The 22646-nt window shown below is 48.5% G+C and overlaps 1 protein-coding gene across 1 annotated transcript in view; it reads right to left on the bottom strand.

Moving 5' to 3' along the window:
* FAM129B (family with sequence similarity 129 member B) overlaps positions 1 to 22646 on the bottom strand; it is a 54902-nt gene that overhangs the window by 19466 nt on the left and 12790 nt on the right. The window contains exons 3-5 of the mRNA XM_025212767.1: positions 14887 to 15015; positions 13970 to 14075; positions 10296 to 10463 (exon numbers count right to left, since the gene is read on the bottom strand). Coding sequence (XP_025068552.1) covers positions 10296 to 10463; positions 13970 to 14075; positions 14887 to 15015 — 403 coding nt within the window. The remainder of the gene's footprint in view (positions 1 to 10295; positions 10464 to 13969; positions 14076 to 14886; positions 15016 to 22646) is intronic.

The following is a 22646-nucleotide window of genomic DNA, read 5'->3' as shown; positions in this document are numbered from 1 at the left end:
TTAGCGTCAGTCCCTGCAGAATTCTCTTTCCCCATCTTTGAACAAGCTATTATTCCTTATAAAATTTTCTCCCAGTTCTTATAAAGACATCAGCCAAGGCGCTTCCTCCATCCCAGCTGAGTGTCTCCAGTCTGACTAAGTTCCCGAGCACTGTGAGAGGCTGGGAACTTAGCCCGGCTGGAGGAGGCGCTTTCCCCAGCTGGGCTCAGTTCCGCTGCGCTGGGCCCCAGGTGGCAGAAGCAGTGACCTGTGATCCGGCAGGCAGATCTGGGACCTACCTGCACCCCCGGTAGGGCTGTGGGGGCTCTGCCGGACTCCCCCCAGGGGTGCGGCCCCCTGATCTGCCTGCCAGATCACAGGACGCTACTCTTGCTCCCCAGCTCCTGCTTGAAACTTGGCAAGCTTCATGTCCTCCTCAGCACCGATCTCCTTGAAACTTGGCAGGCTTCATGCCCTAAGAAGGGGTTACCATCCCTGCAAGTTTCATTGGAATCGGGCAAGAAATGACAAAGTTATAGGCTGTTTCATGCTTCCCCATTATAGCCTATGGGCGAAACGTCAAAACAGTGTCGAAAAAGCGAAACCGTTTCGACGAAACGGAACAGAACAGTGCTTTCGAAACAAAACAAAACTCAAAATGAAACACTGTCCCGTCCAAATGGAAGTTGAAGCAGAACGCTGCTGTTTCGCACAGCCCAACTGGGCAGCATCCTCACATACACAGATGTGGCCCATGGCTTTGTCCATGGTCCCTGCTAAAGTGGAAGAAACCTAAAAAGTTATTCAGAAAAAAAGAAAACCTACATTTGCTGAAACTGCTGCTAAGGAAATTAGATTCATTTCTATTTAAAGTTCTTTTAGGAACAACACATTTTATAAAAAACCACCTGTTTGGTGTCAAATTAGCAGCAAAAAACCTAAAACTGAAGTTAGACATCATCACTCTTTACCGCTTCGAAAATGTGAGTTTAAATCAGTGTCATTATAGCTCTGGTGAATCAAGCCACATGCTTAGACCAGCACATGCATCAGCAACATTAACTGTCAACTCTGCAGCTCTTTGTACAATTTCTATTGAAGTACGTAAAACAACAGAGAACCCGCTTAGTCATTCACCCCTCAGGATGCTAGGCTAGTAGGTTAACATATAAGTGAACAAGTTCTTTTTGCTGCTGTGCTGAGCACTTGTTATGTGCATATAGAAAAGGATGCGAGGTCATGGGAAATCCAGAGCTGTTTTGTATTTTTTTTACAGTGTGCATTTCAAAATATAGACTGTTAAAATGCAGCTGATAAATTCAAAGGCCAGAGCAGACCTTTGTCGATCATCTAGTCTGACCTCTTGCATAGGACTGGTTGAAGGACTTCATGAAGGCTAGGGGCAGAAATTACACATAAATTGGTATCAGTGATCAGAAACCAGTTCAAATCTGTAACACAACATAAGTACAGCACACCTGAACTGCTTTCAAAATGGCTGAAACCAGTTTAAGCTGAACCTGGATGGGTGTAGTGTCAGGCTTAACTGATTTAGGTTAAATTGGTTTATTGAACTTTTGTCCCAGAGCCCCTCCACATTCAACTTGTCTGCTCCAGGTGAGCAGGGAGGTGTGCTCTAGTACCCCCCAGCTTCTGGCCTGAGCCACTGCAGGCATGTGGCTGCATTTCCAGAATCAAAAGTGAATGCCTGTTCACTTGTTATCAGTTCAATCTACGCAGCTCAGACTAACCTGCAAAGATTGAATCGATTCAGCCTCGGACTTTTTGACTGTCTGTACTTAGCCTAAGTGGGCATTTATACACATACGTTTGTCTGCTCCAACGTGCCGGAGATCCAGTGCATCGGAGCAGACTCAATTATCGAATCTGCTCCGCATGCAAGCTGATGCGCCTGGCACTGTTTCGCATCCAATTGTATAAATGGTGAAATCCATGTCAGTTCTGAGAAAATGGCGGCAATGCACTTTTAAACCAAAACACCTTTGATGTGTTTTAGTTCAAAAGTGCACCACTGCCATTTTCTCAGCGCTAACACACATTTTGCCGTTTACACAAATGCACGCGCTGCAGTGCTGGGTGCTTTCACTTGGTGCTGCAGTGCAAACATATGTACAATGTCCAGTGATTCTTGGCCAAGGCTATGCCACTTCCTTCAGGAAGTCAGTCGGTCACTGCAGTCTGGCTTGATCTGCAATAAAGCCAGGTGAGCAACACAGAAGTAGGATCCTTATATCCAAGCCTCTTTAACAAATGTCTCTCACAGCAGCGACTCCCTAAAATCCAGTCTGGAGAAGGTTTAAGGAGGCATGGATGTGGGTGCAAAGCTAGCCACTGCTATAACTCCAAACAGGTATATCCGACACTGCATTCAGGGGTAAACATGGCAACTTAAAACTACAGCCTCTCCCTTCAGGGGCTTCAGCATCAAGGCAACCTAGGTGGGCATCTGTCTAGTCGCTCAGCCAGGATCCTGCCATGGTATTGATGCACACTAACACTAGCAGCAATCTTATTGGGACAGCAATACCCAAAGGCCCTGTGCACCAGAAATTCAGGGCAAGTTACAGAACAGTGTACACCACTCATCTACAATATGCCTTTGATGCAACTGTCCTCACCCCTCCAGGCAAAGTTTGCTACCTTCACCCCAAAGAATGATGCATAGAGACAATTCCTTTCCAACCATCTATCTGGCTCTCACCTCCAGGTAAAGCCCATTTCATGGGCAAGTTAATTCTATAATCAGATACTGGACCCTCTCCTCCAGTCCATGGTCTGGAAATAACCTTCGTGATGTTGAACATCAGTGGCATGTCTGACAGTGATAGAGATAAATAGAGACGAAAGGCTCCTCATCTCATGTATGCTGGATTTTGAACAATGTTCGACCCCATTTGGGACAAAGTAAAAGTAAAAAAAAAAAAATTAAAGATTTGTTGCAAATGCCAAGTTATATGGTTGATATCAAAGGGAGGCATTCAGATTTTGGTTATTTAAATATATATAAAGCCAGAGAGCCAAATCAATCAATCTATCTATCTATCTATCTTTTTGTTTGCTTGTTTAAATCTCAAAGCCAAGTTTTCACCAATAAAACTAGAGCTTCTTATTTGGTACATGCCCAACAAGTTTGTTTTGTTCATTTTGAAGTATTTCTAAGAATTCTTTTCTTTTTTTTTTAATTAAAAATTGATCAAAACCAATGCTTTTCCAAAGGAACAAATCCCTTCCAGTAAGCTTGGTTCTCCAATGGAAAGACTGTTTCCTGCCAGCTGAAGAAATAAACAATGCCAGCACCCTCTCTTCTACCAAGCCAGTCAGCCTTTTGCTGCTAGATGCTTTGCAGCACAGATGTTTCTCTTTCTCTCATTAAAGAATGCCCAAGTGAGGGAGGAGGAGGAACAAAACCAACACACACCGCTCATCCTGTTGCTAATGGGGAGCAGCTTTTTTGTTAGCAGCTGCTAAATTAGGGGGCTCAGCCTCTCTTCACTTATCCCCCCCCCCCCCCCCCCACTAAAATCAAGGAAATAAGCAGAGTTCAAGAGTGTGTACATGCAACTGGGAAACACATGCAAACCAGGAGAAGCAGAGGGAAGAGATAAAACTCAGATCCATGTCAGTCTTTTAAACATGTCACGTGGGCTAAACAGAGCAGGCTTCAATGTGGAAAAACACCCTGTGGTTAACCCCACAACCGAAAGCTTAGTGAAGTTAAAAGCCTGGATCAAATTAACAGCAGCTCCAGTGATCCACTGCCCAGATCACAAACATATTAGCATCATTGGATCTCCAAGCACCATGCCCCTCTCCTATGAAGCGGGCCGCACTCAATCAGCCCCAGGACGGAGCTGCTGGCTCTTGACCTCTGCCACCACCTCAGCTGCACTGGAAATTCTCCAGTGGCGATGAGACAGGCAGACAGCAATAAGGCAGCTGTGTGAACACAGCAACCCATAGACCTTGATTTTGGAGACAGCACTGCACCCGGGAAATAAGGCCCCATGGTCCCTCCTTGCCCTTCTATTTCCACCTTGGCTCAGAGCACCGAGTTCTCCCGGCACAGCCGAGAACACCAACGGGGCCCTGCTGAGCAGGGAGGAGTGTGCGGCACAATGCTAGGTGGGAAAGAAATTTCACTGTGGGGGGCTGGCAGTGGTGAGGAAGGGGGCTGATTGATAGCCTTGCCCTCGCAGAGCCAGTTAACAAGCTCCCCTGTGCAGCAAATTTCAGCCAGGCCCCAGGAGGAAACTCTCCGAACGAGGAAAGCTTAGAGCAGGATGGGTGGGGAGAGATGCAAGCAAATGCCACTGTGCTGCCTGTGCCAGCAGGGCCTCGCCCTCGGTGCTGCCATGCAGGCTGGGACTGGAGAGCTGGCTGAGGCCAGGGAGAGGGCTCTGTCTTGCAGGGACCTGTCAGAGCTTGCAGAGGTGAAGGAGGCGCCCAGGAGGAGGCTTCTGCTGAGTCAAGGAGGGAGGAGGAGCAGGAGCAAGAGCATCTGCTGCAGTTCTGAGTGCCTCTGTTCCCAGGTTATCAGAAGCAGATGCCAGCAAGGACTGCAGGGGCTAAAACCTGAAGCCCAGTGTCTTAAAGGGAGCAGAGCTAATGCTGCTTGCTGGGCGATCTGTCATTTTATTATTTATATCCCGGTAGCACCTCAAACCTTTGAGAAACTTCTTTCCTCTCTGGCACCTTCAGAGCTTTACAAGAGGCAGGATCATTACCCTGTTTCCAGGGAGGGAAACTGAGGCACTGAGGGTCAGTGACTTGTCTAATGTCACCCAACAGGCCGGTGTCCAAAGCAGGACTGGAACGTAGGCTCTCCTAAGTTTCCGTCCGGTGCAATATTCACTAGGCCACAATGCCTCCTTACAATCGGGCCCGTATCCTAGGTGCTGGACCAGACACATCTCCTACATGACCCTGCAGTCTAAAGGCACAGAAAGATGAAGGAGGGACATGCCTAGGGTTACCGAGCAAGCTAATGACTGAACTGGGAATAGGACCAGGTCTCCTAACACCCAGACTGCTCCTCCCTTCCCACTCCTTTCTGTGACAAGGCGTGGAGCAGGGTGGAGCAGGTATGTTTCCTCGGCTTTCCCAGGAGAACCACTGACTGGCCAAACCAGCATCTGCAGAGCCATTTGGACAATACCGTGTACTCAAAGTTACCTACCACTAATCCCCTTAGTACCTAGGTGGCAGCTACATAAGGGACAGCTATTTTCAGGAGTCCTAGAGGAAGGGGAGTCTCCCTGCAAATATAGGATGCAGTTTGCAGCCAGTAGTAACTCCACCCTCAGACAGAGCTGTACCATGAAAAGACTAGTGTTCCTTGGACTGTAAGCGCTGTGCAATAGGCAGTGGCTTGCATAGACAGCCCCTAGACTGCAGATGGCTCTGTACAGAGTTGCATGTGAACTAATTTATGTTACAGGCCAAGTGCATGTGATATGAGAGACAGAGGCCGTGGTCATTAAAGAGTCCATAAAATTTATGAGTAGGGGCCATTATTCTTAGCGGGACTCTTGTCTGCTGGACACAGTGATTATGTTCTGCCTCCTGAAACCTATCCTCTCACTCCAACCATATGAAGCGCAGCTTTCTTTACTATCCCACCGCCCTCACTGGCACTGTTACAACAGCTACATTATGGTGGCGGGGCTCCGCTGACGTTAATCCCAGTTTTTGTATAAATTGCAGGGCTGTGAAGTGCTTCAGGGCTTGCAGAAGGCACGTGAGCTGCTACTAAAGCAGCTAATTCAATTAGGATGGCAGCACCAATTCTCAGCCGGCCCTTCCTGTCTTCCCAGCCCATTCCTGGGTCTCTCAGATGGCCGGACCACCCAGCTCATCTCTCGCTAAGTCATCAAGTGCCACAAAAAACCTGTAGGAGGATGGAGGCAGCTTTAGGGGGTCACCAGGGGGTGGGAATGATAGGAGAGTGGCTCTGAGTTTTGATCGGTTTAATTACAAAACATTTTTTGCCCTCTGGGGTAGAAAATAGTAATTACATCTCCATGTGCTGGATGGCTCTTAACAAGCATGATCCAAGCTGGATTAAACAACACATACTATTGAAATACTTGGTAGTTTTTAAAGTGACAGCCCATAATTAAAGCAGGAGGGTGGCTGCTTTGGAGTCAGACACCAGGCTGCCTGGAGACAGCTGAGCTGGCAGGCTGAGCGCGAGGCTTGTACGCCAAGCTAAGCACAAAGAGCTTGGACAAGCAAACAGAGCCCGAGCAAATCTTGCCAGATTCAGCCAGAGCAGCAGCTCTGCCAGAGCCAACCTGCTAAGACCCCTTCACGGTGCGCTGTGGCTGCTCTGGGCTCGCTCCCATGCCCGGAAGCTCAAGAGCGACAGTAGAGAGCCAGATGGGGCTCCACGCCAACTCTCCTAGGCGACAGGCCAAGGGACATCGGCTTGTCCCCACATCGCCGGGCAGCCAGGCTCTCTTGTCCTGCTTGTTCACCTTTCCCTCAGGATCTGGAGTCCCACGATTGCAAGCAGTGCTCTAGTGCTGCCGAAAGAGTACTATATGGACTGACCAAATCTTCCATATGGGGCTTATACCCTCCCCACTGCTAGTTTCGTTCTGGAGGAGGATCAGGGAAATGGACAGGTGTCTTTACTTATGCCCCTCCAATCCAGAAGTCACTCACTGAATCCTTCTTCCTGACTCCTAAACAAATATGGCATGACCCAAATATGAAGTGGGATGAATCTCTCACCACTCAACCTGGAGCCCAGACTTTGACAGGCCAGTTATGCCTGCTTTCTCCTCCAACTCTCACTTTCTCCATAAGTTTTAAGGTTAGCTTTCAAGGAAGGAAAGTTTCTCTACAACACACTGCAGACTTCAGTGCATTGGTTAAGCACAGAACAGAGCTGGAACCGAGTCCCGTCACATCCCAATACCACTGCAGCTGCCCCAGACTGCAGAGGTCTTAGTAGTGGGCAAGATGCCCCAGAGTGGCTGCCAACATACTAGTGGGAAGGGGTGCAAAAGGGCACCCTTCCTATTTCTGCCCCTGCCATCCAGATCTCATCTGCCACATGGATTTCTGGACCTTTAGAGAATATTTAAAACACTGCGGGTTCTCTGTCATTGTGTCTCCTTGCAGATGAAAACTGTTGAGTGAAAGAGGCAGGGACCCAAGACACATACTGGGCCCTTTCCAGCACAAACACAACGAGAGGTTCTGCTGTCTGAATACTGTTAGTCATTCAGAGGATGCGTCAGTCACGCTAGAAGCTGGCCCCTCTTGCAGAGGGAGTCTGACTACACAGAGCACATGGGAGAGTGAAGCAGTTAAAAGCCTTCCACGTGCACCTACTTTATTCTCTATCAATAAACCTCCCAGCCTGCTTTATTCTCTATCAATCATGTCAGCAGAGATGGCTTTTAATACACTCTGGGCACAAGATGCTACTGTGCAGTAGTTACTGCGCATTTATTTAGTACTTGTATAAGCAAGTTCTAAATGAATGTGCAGTAACTGGAGTTATTGCACAGTAGCACTGGCGAACATCTTTTAAGTGATGCTACTGCGCAGTTGCCTAATAATACTGCCCAGGAGCGTATTAGTGCCGTCCACGCCATGACAGGCTACTGCGCAGTGAGTGTCTCGTGTAGATGCACATAGTGAGACTGAGCAGTTGGGCAACAAAGGAACATTTTCAGAGTCCCCTGCTTAGACCACAGCCATGAGTTCAGGCTTATTTCTACAACCAAAGCCATCAAATTGTCCTCTTAAACCTGAATGCAAGAGGGCTACTCCGTGGAAGAGTCAGCAGTGCCTGGTCTGTCTGTGGGCTGGATCCTGCTGGTGGCCCTGATCCAGCACCCAGGACAGCCATAGTCGAGCCCCATCTGGCCACATGGAGGGGAACAAAGGTATCTTGGCCCCAAGAAAGGGAAGGGGACATGGCCTGGCCTTACAGGGGGAAGGAGATGTGGCCCAGCCCCATGAAGAAAAGAGGGCTTCACCTGGCCCTGTGGGGAAGGGGTTATGGCCCAACCCTGCAGAGGGAAGAGGGAATAGCCCAGCCCCAACCTGGCCACGTGCAGGGAATGGGCATATCCCAGTTCTGACCTGCCGCGGTGTTTAGGATTTGGGAATCTGACAACTGAGGAGGGTGGTCGTATTACTTGCCCCTGCTCTGCAGACTGCATTTGGTCCACAAGTCAGAGGTTGACCACTCCTAACTTAGAAGAATTAAGGAATGCAGCTGTTTGCTGCTGCTGCTGCACTGAGAGCTTTGGAAGGCACCACAGTCCCTCAAAAGGAAGCTCTGCTGAGGGCACTGGCTTGTAAAACAGCAATATTAGGGACTTGAAATGGAAGCATGTTTCTTTTCCTGCTGTTTATTATCCCCAACTGGCCCACATTCCCTAGTTACACCACCAGGATCCTTTATGCAGCAAGACTGGCAGGCAAATTATCCTGAAGCTGGGTGCTCCCACCTAGTTTTATCCATTCCCTGGGGCAAGAGTGCCTCTATTGTGGGTATAAAAGAAGTATCTTCTTCTATAGAAGGATGCTGGGCAGCTTTCCAACACACTTCCTCCTTTTGGAAGTCTAACCTATAGTTACTATGGTAGGTACCAAGTCTCAGGATGACACAGGAAGCAAAACAAACTGAAGTGCTCCCCAGCTAAGGAGCGTTTGCATGTGCAGACAACATGTCTTAAACACCAGCAACATACCAGCAAAATCATTTTCTTTTGCCCCACAAGTTTGCTCCCTGGCTGTAACTCAAGTCACTCAGCCCATTCGCCCAGTCACTTTCTCCCCCTGCTAATGACACAGGACCCAGGCACCTATGGAACAAGCTCCCTTTCCCATTTTCACCCCAATGTCACATCCAAGTACATTCTCAGACTCCACAATGCACTCTATGGCCTTGGCCATTAGGTGGGGATTAGACACAATAATGGTGGACAGTGATGTAAAACCTTGGGTTCCAGTTGCTGAATCACAACTCCCAACACCCCTTGAGCTTCAAGAGCATTCCAGCAGGGTGAAATCAAAGGCAGACATTTGGTCTGCAGAATTTTTGTTAACATGAATAAGAGAAACCAGCTTTAACACTGGACCCCTAAGTTTGCTATTTGGATTGCAATGCAACTAGCATGAATTAGGGCTGTGAGAAACTTCAGCAGCCGTTCTGATTCAGAGGTGTTTCAGCCCGTTTCGGAGCCTGAAACACCGATTCCGAAAGGAAACAGAAGGCTCCGAAACATCTCTGAAATGAAACCATCTGAAACGTTTCAGAAAATTTTGGAGTTTTGGAGCCGGGCTTGCAGAGAAACAGAAACTAAGAAGAGGGAGGAGGAGGATGGGAGGAAGGACTGCCCTGATAGTGACATCTGTAGCTGGCCAGTGTCTGTGATCTGTCCCCGAGGTCCCTTCCAATCCCAGTGCTCTGGGGGAGGGATGGCAGCCTGCTGGCATCCCATGCGCAGATCTGGGGGCCTGCATCCCCCGGGAGGAGTCTTGCCCAGCCCCGCATCCCACCCAGGGGGCTCGGGCACCCAGATCTGTGCACGGGATGACAGCAGGCTGCCGCTGCCAGCAAGTGATACGAGTTTTGCTTTGAACAGTTTGTGGTGCAGTGTCACAAAAAACCCTACATCTATCTTCTTGAAACTTGACAGACTTCATGTCCCCAGAAGGGGCTACCATCCCTACAATTTTCATCAGAATCAGGCAAGAAATGACGAAGTTATAGGCATTTTAGTGATTCCCCATTATAGCCTATGGCCAAGTCACCGAAATGGTGCTGAAACTCCAAAACAGATTCAGTCAAATCGAAAGGGAACAGTGATCCAAAACACCGAAACGAATTGCCGTCTCTCCGAAATGGCTGAATCTGAAACCAAATCGAAACATAGCCGTTTTGCACAGCCCTAGCATGAATCCCACTTGTGCATACCAAACAATCCCACTCTACTGAACAAGAGTATTTAACCTTTAAGGAGAGTAAGATGAATAACAGCCATAGCAGAAGTGCTCACGTTGCGGCCCTGTCAGATTCTAATGAATCTGCGAATTCTGCTAAATACCTGTCATCAACAATCTCAGACAGGACATGAGAAGATGGCGACTAGTTCAGAGACAGACACAAACTACTGCAGAACCCGATGATAGCATTTCTTAAGAGAACTGCCTCTCAGCCCAGGACTGCACAACACATTCACAACCCAGGACTCGAAAGGTAGGGAAGGAAGAGACTGAGACACATGAGGTCCCATTTCTTGGCAGCAAGCTCCAAGCTCTGAGCTTACCGTTGTTGCAGTGCCTCACGCAGTCCTGGAACACTGCTCGCCACTTGTCCTGCTCTTTTCCAGTCATCAAGCAGAAGTAGTAGTGCCGGGCATAGGGGTGCCAGAGGATGAGGGGAAACTGAGTGGGGCACTTCAGGATTGGGGCATTGCCAGATTTGGATGTAGTCCCTGTTGAAAGGAAAAAAGCACCTCAAGTTACAGGTCTATGTTGCAAGGCCATGCATAACTAGCCTGGAAGGAGGCCTTAGGCTTTATAACCGAAGACCAGGGTTTGAATTACACTTTGACTCTGGGGGGAGGTCTGCAAAAATAAATTGGCCGGAGTCGGGGCTGTGTGCACAGGTCCCCGCCAGTACCGTGGGGCTAGGGCCAGCGGTGGTGGCAGCTGGAAGGAACTGCCGCCACCTGGGCTGCTTAGAAATGCGCAGCGCAGGGGGTCCTTGTCTCTTATACGGGGCTTTTGTCTCTTATGGGGAGGCTCAGCCTCTCTCCTCTGCCCCCCCCATAATTCGAACCCTGCCAAAAGCAAGGCACAGACGAGAGACAACAAATAGGGTACTCTGGAGAGAGACGTCCTCCCTATCTGGGCCCTGGAACAGCGCAGTGAGCTTCCCACACCACCCTGCACTGGTCACAAGAAATGCACAAGGGAGGCCAGGATCTAGAGATGGCCAATGGGATACTAACTGGATGTTGCTCATCCCCCTCCAGCTCACTGGCCCATAATCAGAATATTTCCTCATCTCCTTTCCAGCCTCCATTTGCACCATATGATTATATCCTGTTCCTGGAGTCTCTGCAACACAGCCAACCACCACAGGGGGACCATTTAATGGGGCTGGCACTAAGCCATAGTGGGAAATTGAACTGCTGGAAATACTTGTATTGGAAGGGGAGATGGGGGAGAGAAGTGCGTGCCAATTGTGCTTTGCTACCAGCTGTGGAGTAGGTCCTCCCCCCGTTTTCTTGCAGGAACAGGTCCGGCTGGACTCTGCTGATCAGGGTGGGTGGCATTGCTCCATCTGAACATCCGCAGACTAGAATTTGCCCTTGCCCCAGGCTACTTCTCCACCCCACCTTTGCCTGAAGCACGAATAGCAACCCAGGCTCCCCTTCCTGTTCAACGACAGCATCCCAACAATGAGTGGGACCACTGAAAAAGCAGTGACGAGTGACAGGTCAAAACAGAGAGGCAGGTCCCCTCTTTCCATTAGGCACCTTCTTCCATTAGGCAGGAGAATCCCCCAGCCACAGCCCCAAACCAAATGGAGGAGTAGATAAAGGCCACTGGTACATGTCATAGATCAACGGGTTACAATGAGCCTTATTTCAGCCATTATGCAGCCAGAGCAGATGGATGGATGGGTGTTGGGCATGTTGAGTTTCCAATCAGCATCTCTGGATTTTATTAAGGCTTAGATTATCCCAGAGAAAGAGGCAGCAGGGAAAGCATACACATCTGGAAAGCTCAGCATCTTTAATAAAGAAAGAGCTAACAAATTCGAAGCAGATTTCCTTCTAGGGAGCTAACAAGGCCCTTCCTTATGCTGCCAAGGTCAAGATCACCTCACTTTGCTCACAGGGACAGAAGAACTCACCCACTGGCGCAGAGCAGAGCACACAGCAACCTGCAGCTGCCCGAGAAGCAGGTTTCCACTTGGAGGGAAAGTCTCAGGGTGGGAAGTGTGGCTCCAGGTTGAACCAAGCCAGGACCAGTGTGTTTCTTTTTCTAATTTCCCACAAACTGCAGGAGTGTTGTTTCCAAATGAAATAAGCTTCCTGGATATTGCAGCTGCTCAGCTAAACTGACATCACCGAGTTCACCGAGCAGCCGTGGGGGATCCCAGGGTCTGGGATGCTTGCTGAGAGCCAGGGCTTTCAGACCTCCATGCTCCACAGAAGGTGCCCTGGAAGCACTGGGGTCCAGCCTCTGGATTCCTAATAGCTCTGTTCCCAAAAGGGTTACATGGAAACACGGCCTTGAGTTCCATGAAAATGCATGGATCCCAAGAGGTCTCAGATGAAGAATTTATTTCTGACTCAGACTGGCCAGGCTGCCAGTGAAACGTGTTTCCCCAGATTTGTGACCAGTTCTCCCCCTGACCCTGTACTGTCATTATCAAACAGAGGTGGTATTTTAAAAGGCACCAGGCTCTGACTCATGGACCAGAGGTTGGATCCCAAACACTGCACCTCACTTTCAGCAGTGACCAACACTCCTGCCCTCTGTAGCTCCTGGGCAGAGCAGAGAGCAAAATGCTGCCACCGTATGCAGGATGATATGCTGGGGTAGGTGGGACAAAAGGTTCTGCAGGTTATAAAGGGATTTATTTTGCTTATACAAGGGCGCTCTTCAGAAGGCTGCATGCATCTGTCCTTGCCCTCAACACCAGGTTCCGCCCACCCCATTGCCCATTTACTTCCCTCCCACAGGAAGTCTAAGAAAAGGTGACACCATTTCACTGGGATCTTGCTATTCTAGGCCATCTATCCACCACCCCGGCTCCTGCTGGAACACACTTGTTCCACCCCCTACGTCATACCCCAAACCATTTTCCACGCTCCCAGACTGGCATGTTGGTTAAGCTGCTTATTTACAAATGACTGGGCTGAGGCATCTTCCTGCACACCACAGCTCCAGAGTTTGAGATACCACCGCAGCCGCTGCGTTTTGGAAGAGACACCCCTGCGCAATGCTGAGCAGCAGGATTTGGAAAGAAGTCACCAGGGAAGGACAAAAGGACAGTTTCTCAACAAGGAGTGGGGAAGGCTTCTTTGGATGGACATTAATGCTCCAAAAACCTGCTCCCTGAAACCAAGGTTGGGATTATGCCTTTTAAAACAGGGAAGCTATCCACAAGTAGCTGGCCAGTGGCAAGTCAAGTAAAGAAAAGACAAGCAGGGTGGAAATAAAAGCAAAATCCCCATGTCCCCACTGGCCAGATTTTCAGCGGAGCTCATTTCCCAATGTGCTTCAAACACTTTTGACAACCTGGCAGCAATGACTAGTGCTGAGTCCTTGAAAACAAAAAGAGGGTTGCCAGTTTGCACTTTTCTCTCCCCCAACTCCAAACCCTCTTACCATACTGTAAAGGAGGAGGGGTGAGGGGTTTTCTGTCTGCCAAATGAAATTGTTGCAGAAAAATTAATTGCCTTGCTCTGGAGAACAGAAGCTAGACAATAAGGGAGCCATTCCTGCACTCCTAGAAGAGAACAGGGAAGCAGCACATCCATCCCAAGGGCAGTCTCAAGGGATGGAGCAAGGAAAGGTCAGGAGAAACATGTGCAGCAGAGAAACCCCACCCACACATGAACCCCACCATGTTAGCATGCATAGTGCTGCACAGATTCATCACTAAGGGGTACTGTGAACTCCCCCTTTCCCCTGCACACCTTCCTTCCTTCCTCTGCAACCACCTCTCCTACGAGGAAGACTGAGATCAGGAGAGCTAGAGGAGACAAAAATAAATCAAGATCAAACATCTTTGTCTTCCTCCACCTCTTGTCCTATATAGGCTGCACAGCATTCTGGGATGCCAGGGGCAGGGAATAAGACATGTAGGCCAGCCTAGAACAATACACTGGCCAACATGCAGGCCAGTCCTCCAATATCCCATCTCACTTTTCACCTGAATGAGGAAGAGTGCTGAGAAAGAGGACACAGGTAGTCTTACCTGGCAAGCTGTTATTGACAAGCTCAAAATACTGTTCCAAGGAGGTGAGGATTTTGTAACCAGCACTGTTGATGAGTATTCGAGGCTGCATCCCTCTCTCATAGGCCTGGAGAACAGAAGGAAAGTCGGTTAGTCAGTGGGAGAGGGTCTCAAAGCAGCCCACAGCTCTATAACTTGGTAGCATAGGTTCCCCTGAACACTTATCACCCTGGTTTTTGGCAGGGGTTTAATGTACTAAGGGGGGTGGTGCATGTAAGAGAGAAATTCACTGGCATGCAGAACAACTGGGCAATCAAACACCCACAACCCTTGTATGTGGGTTGTGATGGGGAGGGGAAACTGCTCCCTTGAGAGGAGCAGAATCAGATATTTCCCTTTAGTAGAACTCAAGAGAAACGGGATGACTCCTTGTGGTGGATTCCTTGACGTGTCGGGGGCCACATGGTGCCCCTCTGGCCTCCAACAACAGTCAAGGAAGCTTACATCTTACCAGTGCAGCATTCCCCATTGGCAGGGGAGAGTCACTGTTCTGCTAGCTCAGGAGGCCTCTCTTCACAAGTAAGCAATACAAGGACACTGGGAGGAGGTTCAGAGCTTCGTCTTTCCCAGCCCTGCAACCCCTGCCAGGTCATTGAAGACCTCTTGGGCACACACATAGGGATTGTTTCACAATGCTAAGTGCCACTGGTGTGCAAGTGCTGGTGCTGCCAGGTCACTGAAGACCTCTTGGGCACACACACAGGGATTGTTTCACAATGCTAAGTGCCACTGGTGTGCAAGTGGTTGTGCTGGAGAGTCCTTGACAGGACGAGGAGCTGTACTTCAGAGGAAAATTCCCTGCATCAAACAGGCCTGCAATACACTCTTCCCACCGCAAAGTGGAGAGGGAAGGGGATGAGATGTAGCGACGGCCTCACCGGCTTGTTCTCATACAGCACCAAGCCATAGTTGTGCGGAACAACGCTGAAACGGTTTCGCCATTTCTTGTTCTCCTCCAAGTACTGGAAGAGGTTCCCAGAGAAGATGACGTGGTCCTCCAACGGCACCTGCCAAGAGAAGGGAACAGCATGGTGAGAGCCTGCATGCCAAGAGAGGAAGGACAGTCAGACGGTATGTTACAGAGGGACAGGTTGCTAAGGCATCTCACTCATGTTCTAGAGATGAGCATTCAATCTTCACTCTAGACTCATGCCATTGGCTCCCTCCATTGACCCAACAGTATATAGGCACCTGGTCATTTGAACTGAGAAGTCTAAGGTGACTGGACATGATGCCCATCACATCACTCCCTTGTGTGCCATTGGCTGTAGAAATGACCATGTCTTAGGCAATAGGCCACTTCAGCTTGGGGTGGTCTTTCAGCATTGAAATGAAGACTTTTAAGGTAGCCACCTCACTTGTCTCAGCTCAGAATCTGGCTTCTGGTACCTATTCCTTTATGCTTAGCTCTTCTAGTATACAGGGTGTTTATAAAGTCCTTGTGCAACTTTAAACTTTGGATGTACACATGATAGAAGCAAAATATAAATGGCAATGGAAAGCATACAGTAATCCATTAAGTTTTAACACAATACAGCTTAAATTTCTAGACTTCAACATAACATCTTTCATGATACATTGCTCAGTCTGATTTTCCAACTCATAGACATTTTCCAGTTGCTGCTGAGTGATTTCATGAATTGCATTTGTGATCCTTACCCTATGCATAGCTTACACTAAAAAACTTAATGAATTATGCTTTCAAGTGCCGTTTACAGTTTGCTTCTATCATGTGTATATCCACAATTATTAAAGTTTAAAGTTGCACAAGGACCTTATAAACACCCTGTATATCATTTTTCCTTCATAAGTAAGTAGCTTTTTTTGAATTAGGCAAGTTTCATCCTTGCTGTTTTCCCTATGGATGGGGAACTAGAGGCAGAGAGGGCAAAGTGTCTTTCTCCAAGCCCACACAGCAGGTCAGAGGCAGAGCCTGAAGCAGTCTGAAAAATGCCAGCCAAGCTAAAGAGGTCAAAGAGCATAGTGGGTATTCACATACTAATGAACTTGCATCATGCGCCACATTCACACCCCCGCCCCCTCCTGCGCTAAACCCCCCCCGGTATTTAGTTTATTAGTGTATTGATCTGTACAAGAACTGGAGCCTTGGCTCCCATGAAGATCAGGCTATACTTGTTCAAGGCACCATACAGAGCAAGAATCTAAATCTAACCCGATAAACTTATAATTAGGGGTGCACCGATAGAGATTTTTGGGGCCAATACCAATAGCCAATTTTTAAGGAGGCCTATCAGCCGATACTGATCCGATTTCCGATACCAACCTGGCAGCTTGGAGAGCTGCATGCAGCTGGTAAGTCTGGTGTGGTAGAAGGGGAGAGGGGAGGAAAGGGGCGTGTGGTGGTGGTGGTGGTGGGGTGCAGAACAAGGCCCCTGTGGTGAGGGAGGAGTGGGGCAGGGGCTGGGGCAAGCTGGGGTGGGGTGGGCGCGGGATGGAGCTGTGGCTCGTCCAAGGGGCATGCGGAGGGGGTAGAGCAGCTCCTGCCACTCCATGCCACTGGTCTGGGAACCGCTGGTCCAGTGCTTATCCACCGGTTCCTGCCGTTGCTTCTGCTGTTTGACCAGGAGGGCATGGGGAGGGGGGTGTGCCCCCAGATCTGCGTGGGGCAGGGTGGGGAGGGCCAAGAAGAACCCTGCACAGCCCTGGCCCCAGTCCACCCTGCCGCGCACAGATCTGGGGGCACATGCCACCTTCCCCTGTGCCCTCCCAGACAAGCAACAGGAGCAGCGGCAGGAGCCGCCGGACAAGTGGGCGAGCGCTGAACCAGCAGCTCCTCAATGAGCAACGCGCAGTGGCAGGAGCTGCGCCCCCACGCCCACCAGACAAGCCATGGCTCCATCCCGTGGGCAGGGTGGGCCAAATTATCAGCTACATCAGGCCAATTTCCGATACAATCAATTTTCTTTATATCGGTGCTGATCCAATATCAGACCGATGTACTGGTGCACCTCCACTTATAATGTAAATAAATGAAACAAAAAGCAATGAATAAATGAAATTTATGAATAAATAAATGAAATAAATAAAACAATGAAGGAGAAACAGCTGGGGTTAGCTGCTCCCAGTCACACGGCAAGTGAGTTCAGAATACTGGAACACACCAATTGGCTCATCATCAGTTACAGGCAATCATATAAGAGATGAATGACAGAGCTACAAGAATAATACTTGGGTTTTCTATATCCTGGATGTTATAAAAACTTCCCCAGTGGACTACACTGGCTTAAAACCCTTCAAAACTTTTCTGTCTGAGCTGGCTGAGAGGCAAAAACTTGTTATATGACTCTAAACACAGGCTTGCCTAATGATCCAAAAGAATTTGCATCCTAGGAGAATTTTTATGACCCAGGGAATATAAACAAGGCCAAGGAGCACTTCTTGCTGACAGTCTGTGTATTCGTCCTGCAGCCAATTCCTTAATAACGGAAGTCAGCAAAAGAATCAGCCTTTAAGAGATTAGACAGGCCTCAGTGCTCCAAATGCACAGACCGCCAGTAATATTTAAGTGGAGAATGGAAGCAGAGAGCCTAAAACCATGGCTAGAGTTACTCTAGGCTCTTACTCACACCTCAGTGCCTCTCTAGTATGTATACACATACATACACTTCTCATCCAAGTGGTGCTTTCAATCTAGGATAATTAAGCTGTTTGGGGCATGTATTGAAACCTTGGTCCTCTTTCGCGAGTGTTGGCAATCCACTTGCTTCATAGTGAGGTCACAAAATAAATTATTTAAGTGCTAATAGTCTTCCAGTGGCTTCCCACAATGCCTGTGAATTCAGAAAGGCAGGTATACCACCACAATTTATTGGCATAAGTCAGAGCAGCTCTGCCAAATGCAGTGCATAATCATGGGATGTGGCCTCAGAAGTCCTAGTGCCGCACTAGGGTGAGAGTAGCACCAGGATGGACACAGGGAGGGGTCTGCAGTGTGCCTGTTCAAACCTGGGCTAACTCAGCCTCAGCGACTTTCCTAAAGCGCATGGTAGGGCAGTCTCTCCCAAGTCCCAGAATAATTGCTTAAGCATTCAGCTACCACTTGGAGGGCAATGAAGTTAAAATGAGTGACCCCAGCTTGGATTCTACTTGTTTTCATCTCACACCAGTTCATCACCTGTGTCTGCCTCTGTATTTTGTGATTTAACTTTTAAAAAAATAGGTGGCATTTGACATCTGTGTGTGCATGCACACGCCTGCACACACACTTTGGGGATGTGACAGGCAACATAAAACTTGTTGGCACGTGCACAAACCTCCAAACCACCACACAACACAGAATTTCTCTGTTCCTCTTCCCATATTTCTTTACGTTGCTTGGGCCAACATTAGGTACCAAATATCCAGAAGTGTGACTGGTAAGTTAACAGCATTTTTTAAAGTGATTTGTCCATTGTCTAAGGAAAAATTGGAAACTGAACCCAGGTGTCCTTTTTGTCCTGTGTTCTAACCGCTAGATCATGTCTCTAATTAACACTTCCTTCTATATCATTATCCTGTGTTTATGCAGATTGTAAATAGATGTTTTGTTCCTTAAAAAAAAGAATCATGCAGTTCTCCCATCTGTTTTCCCAAAGCACCTGTAAGAAAAATGCTAGCAAAAATACTAGATCAAAGGAAGGACATTTTACACCTAAAAGCCTGTCCAGCATCTCTCCAGCTACACCATTGGGCCAAAAAAGAGATATTACTTCACCTCACCAATTTTACTTCTTGCTTATTCCCCATGCCATTCTAGTTACACCACAACCACAACAAGGGAAAATAAGATAGAGGCGTTAAAAAGAGTTTGATAGGAGATGGTGAGTATTAGTTAAGAGTTACTAGTAAGAAAAACTGAAAATGTAAAGAAACAACTGGGGTTAAGCTACGAAAGCCCACACATATGCACATCTGGATAAGAAATCATAAAGCAGATCTCAATAGTCCGGATTAAGTGTCTCTAGCAGGGTGGCATGTCACAATCTGTGCTAGGAGCACCACCCTGAAATAAGCCCCATAAACCAATTTCTCTCTAAAGGCAGTCTGCACAGCCTTGAGCCATTCCAGGGGCATGATGCAAACGAGTTATTCGTGTATGGTGTGTTAAGCCCTAAAGTATCCGTTCACAGCAGACACCCCAGGCCTCTTGGGTCAAAGCCTGACAACAGCCAGAGAGTCCCTTTTGTTGAAGAGATTGATGGATGAGGCTTCCTGTAAAAGGGCAATCTCTGAGATGTTTGAAAACTGTGATCATGTTCCCCTTTAATCTCAACTAAACAGACCTAGTTTCTTCAGTTTGTCCTCTGAGACATGCAACTTCCATTGCAACGCTGATCAAGTTTGTTACACACCTCTGGATCATCTCTACTCAAAGAAAGTCAAGAAGGCTGTGGAGAAGTAGTGGCAGTCCAAAAGATTTGCCAGTTTTTAGAAGAAACAACAAAAGAGGAACCAATGCTGACCCTATCACAGCCAGGAACACTCAAGCATAAAAAATGGTACCAACAGCTTGCCAGCCACAACCACCGAGGGCCTTCAAAAAGAATCTAATAAAGGCAGCTATTCATAGTTAGAGGAGATGGGGGTCTCAGCAGAATCAAGCAGAAGCTAAGGGATGATGTGGAAGAGGAAAGGAGAAACTAGTCCTGTCTGGACTCACAATTCCACCTTGCTCATTTCCACTTTCAGACACGCATGGCACCTCCTACTCTACCCAGGATATTTCAGATATTTCATAGACATTAGGGCTGGAAGGGACCTCGGAAGATCATTGAGTCCAGCCCCCTGCCCCAGGGGAAGAAAGTCAACTAGATAGGCGTCCAAACGTTTCTTAGAAGTCCAGAGTAGGTGCTTGCACCACCTCCGGTGGCAGTCTATTCCAAGCCTTGGGGGCTCGGACAGTAAAGAAGTTTTTCCTCACGTCTAGCCTAAAACGGTCTTGGAGGATTTTGTGACCGTTGGATCTTGTCACCCCTTGGGGCGCTCTGGTGAACAGGTGTTCCCCCAGATCCTGATGCACACCCCATATATACTTATAGGCAACCACCAGGTCACCCTTGAGCCCATGCTTTTCCAGGCTGAAGAGTCCCATGGCTCTCAGCTTCTCTTCATAAGGCCTGTTCTCCTGCCCTCTGAGCATGCACTCGGCTCTTCTCTGGACTCTCACAAGCTTCTCCATATCCTTCTTGAATTGCTAAGCCCAGAATTGGATGCAGTACTCCAGCTGCAGCCTCATCAAGGCCAAGTAGAGTGGGAGGATGACATCCTGAGATTTGCTTTGAGAAGCATCTATGGATGCAAGCCAGAGTTCTGGTCGCTTTACCGGCTGCAACATCGCATTGGTGGCTCACGTTCATCTTGTGGTCAGTCGTGACCCCCAAGTCCCTTTTGGCCGTGGTGCTAGCGAGAGTAGCACTGCTGAGCCTGTAAGTGTGATGCAGGGTTTCCCCCCACCCCGGCGAAGTGGAGTGCCTTGCATTTTTCCTTATTGAATGTCATCAGGTTTTTATCCGCCAACTTTCTAAGCTCATCAAGGCCAGCCTGGATCACCACCCTATCCTTGGATCTATGATTAAAAACGGTCCCAACACCAACTTCCACAGCAAGGGCAGGCAAAATACAGCCTGTGGGCTGGATCCGGCCCGCCAGGTGATTTCATCTGGCCCATGGGCAGGTGCTTACCAATTCATTGTATCCAGCCCAGCTCTGGGCTGCCCCTGCTGTCCTCTAGTCGGGCTGTGCCCCGCTCACTCCTGTGGGGGCAGCACACACTGTGCTCCCACCTTCACCCACCAGATAGTGCTAACTCTGGCCCCACAGGCAGGGAAGTGGCGATAGGTAGGCGGGCTGTGGGGAGGGCGATGGCAGGCAGGTGGGTGGGAGAGAAGATAGGGAAGCAGAAGGGAAATGGTGATAGCGGCAGTAGGCATGGGTAGGGGAGTGGAGCAGTGGGACCTGCACCAGTGCCTTGGGGCCAGGGCTGGTGGGGGCCCAGGGTGGGGCGGCAGAAGCACAGAGCCTGGGCTGGTGGGGACACGGGGTCTGCCTGGCTCCATCGCAGGGGGCTCCCAGGGATTTGCAGGCCTCTGTGGGGAGCCCCACGTGATGGAGCCAGTGGCTCAGCCCCACTCACTGCCACATGCAGGCCATGGGGAAAGGTGGGGACCTCTGTGCCATGGAGCCAGGCCAGCTCCACCCCTCTCCCTGTCACCCCAGCTGCACTTCATGATCTGCACTGCCAGCTTCACCGTGCAGGGCTTCCCCCAGTGGCGCAGGGCTTAGGCATGTGAGCCTCACACAATGGAGCTGGTGGCCCAGCCATGTGTGATCCTTTCATCAGTCCCATGGGACGCCCATGCCCGCTACAGGGCCGGGAAGTCCGGGTGAGGGTGATCCCCTGCCCTCCATTAATGCTGACTTTTATAATTGTTCATGTTTAAGAATATACAGGATGACCAGATGGGAGTTACTAGGCTAGAAGGTGATGGCACAGGTGGTGAGGAAACTGACTGGGGGGAAGAAAGAATGAGCGAAAACACTGGGGAGAGGTAAGAAAAGGTTATATTTATGTTTGCAGGTGTGAGAGACTTGGCAGAGATCCACACACGTTACAAACTTACACTTCTGAATACCTTAATGCTGACCTTAACAGTCTGTCTGTAGCTGCACTACTGCCCATACCTAAAATCAGATATTTTTTACTTAATCTAATGTTAATAATTATCTGAATTGCAATCAAAGTATACCTGCAGCTATAACTAGCCTACCTATTACTTCTGTGTGCATTAGCACATTCTTCCCATGCTGTCCTTCCCTCTACCTGCTTTCTGGGTCACTGTGGAAAATACAACCACATCTTGTGGATCTTATCTTGGAACAGAATCTGCTCCAGGTTAACAATGTATATTTCATGTTTAATTTTTATATGGAGTGTGACACTCAGAAAGTTTCATAGTTAGCCTTCGTTGCCTGAGTTAACTGAAAACAATTAAAAACATTTGCTATTGGAAGGATAAGATTACCTACTAGTTTTCTTTTTCACTACTACTCTTTGTCCCAGGTACAAAGTGAAAGCAGCTGAAATCTATTTCATTTTTTCTAGGATCAAAGGAAAGTAGGGCTGGAAGGGACCTCATGAGGTCATCTAGTCCAGCTCCCTGCCCAAGGCAGAATTCTCTCTCACTAAACCATACCAGCCAAGTGTCTGCCCAAACTGCTTTTGAAAATTTCCCAGCTTGGAGATTCTACAACTACTCAAGATAGCCTGTTCCAATGCTTCACCACCCTCATAGTCAGAAAGTTTCTCCTAATCTCCAATGTAAATTTCCTCTGCTGTAGCTTGAATCTGTTGTTCATAGTCCTCTCCCTTATGGCCAGAGAAAAGCCCATCTTCATCCTCTCTATAAAATGCCCTGCAGGTATTTGAAGACTATTATCAAATTCCTCCCCAGTCTCCCCAGACTCAATAATGCTTTATAGGCCTCTGAAATACAACATTAGTGGTTACCATCTATACTTTTCCCAGAGCCTGATAAAGGACCTTTGAGCCCGAAAGCTTGCAGAAAAAGATTATTTTTTTGTGATTTCTCAGTTGGTCTAATAAAAGGTATTATTTTGGAACCAAGAGTTCTAGATTTTT

The sequence above is a fragment of the Alligator sinensis genome, unplaced genomic scaffold (genome assembly GCF_000455745.1).
Source record: "Alligator sinensis unplaced genomic scaffold, ASM45574v1 scaffold323_1, whole genome shotgun sequence".
In the NCBI taxonomy this organism is placed as follows: Eukaryota; Metazoa; Chordata; order Crocodylia; family Alligatoridae; genus Alligator; species Alligator sinensis.
This window is presented reverse-complemented; position numbering and strand designations above follow the sequence as displayed.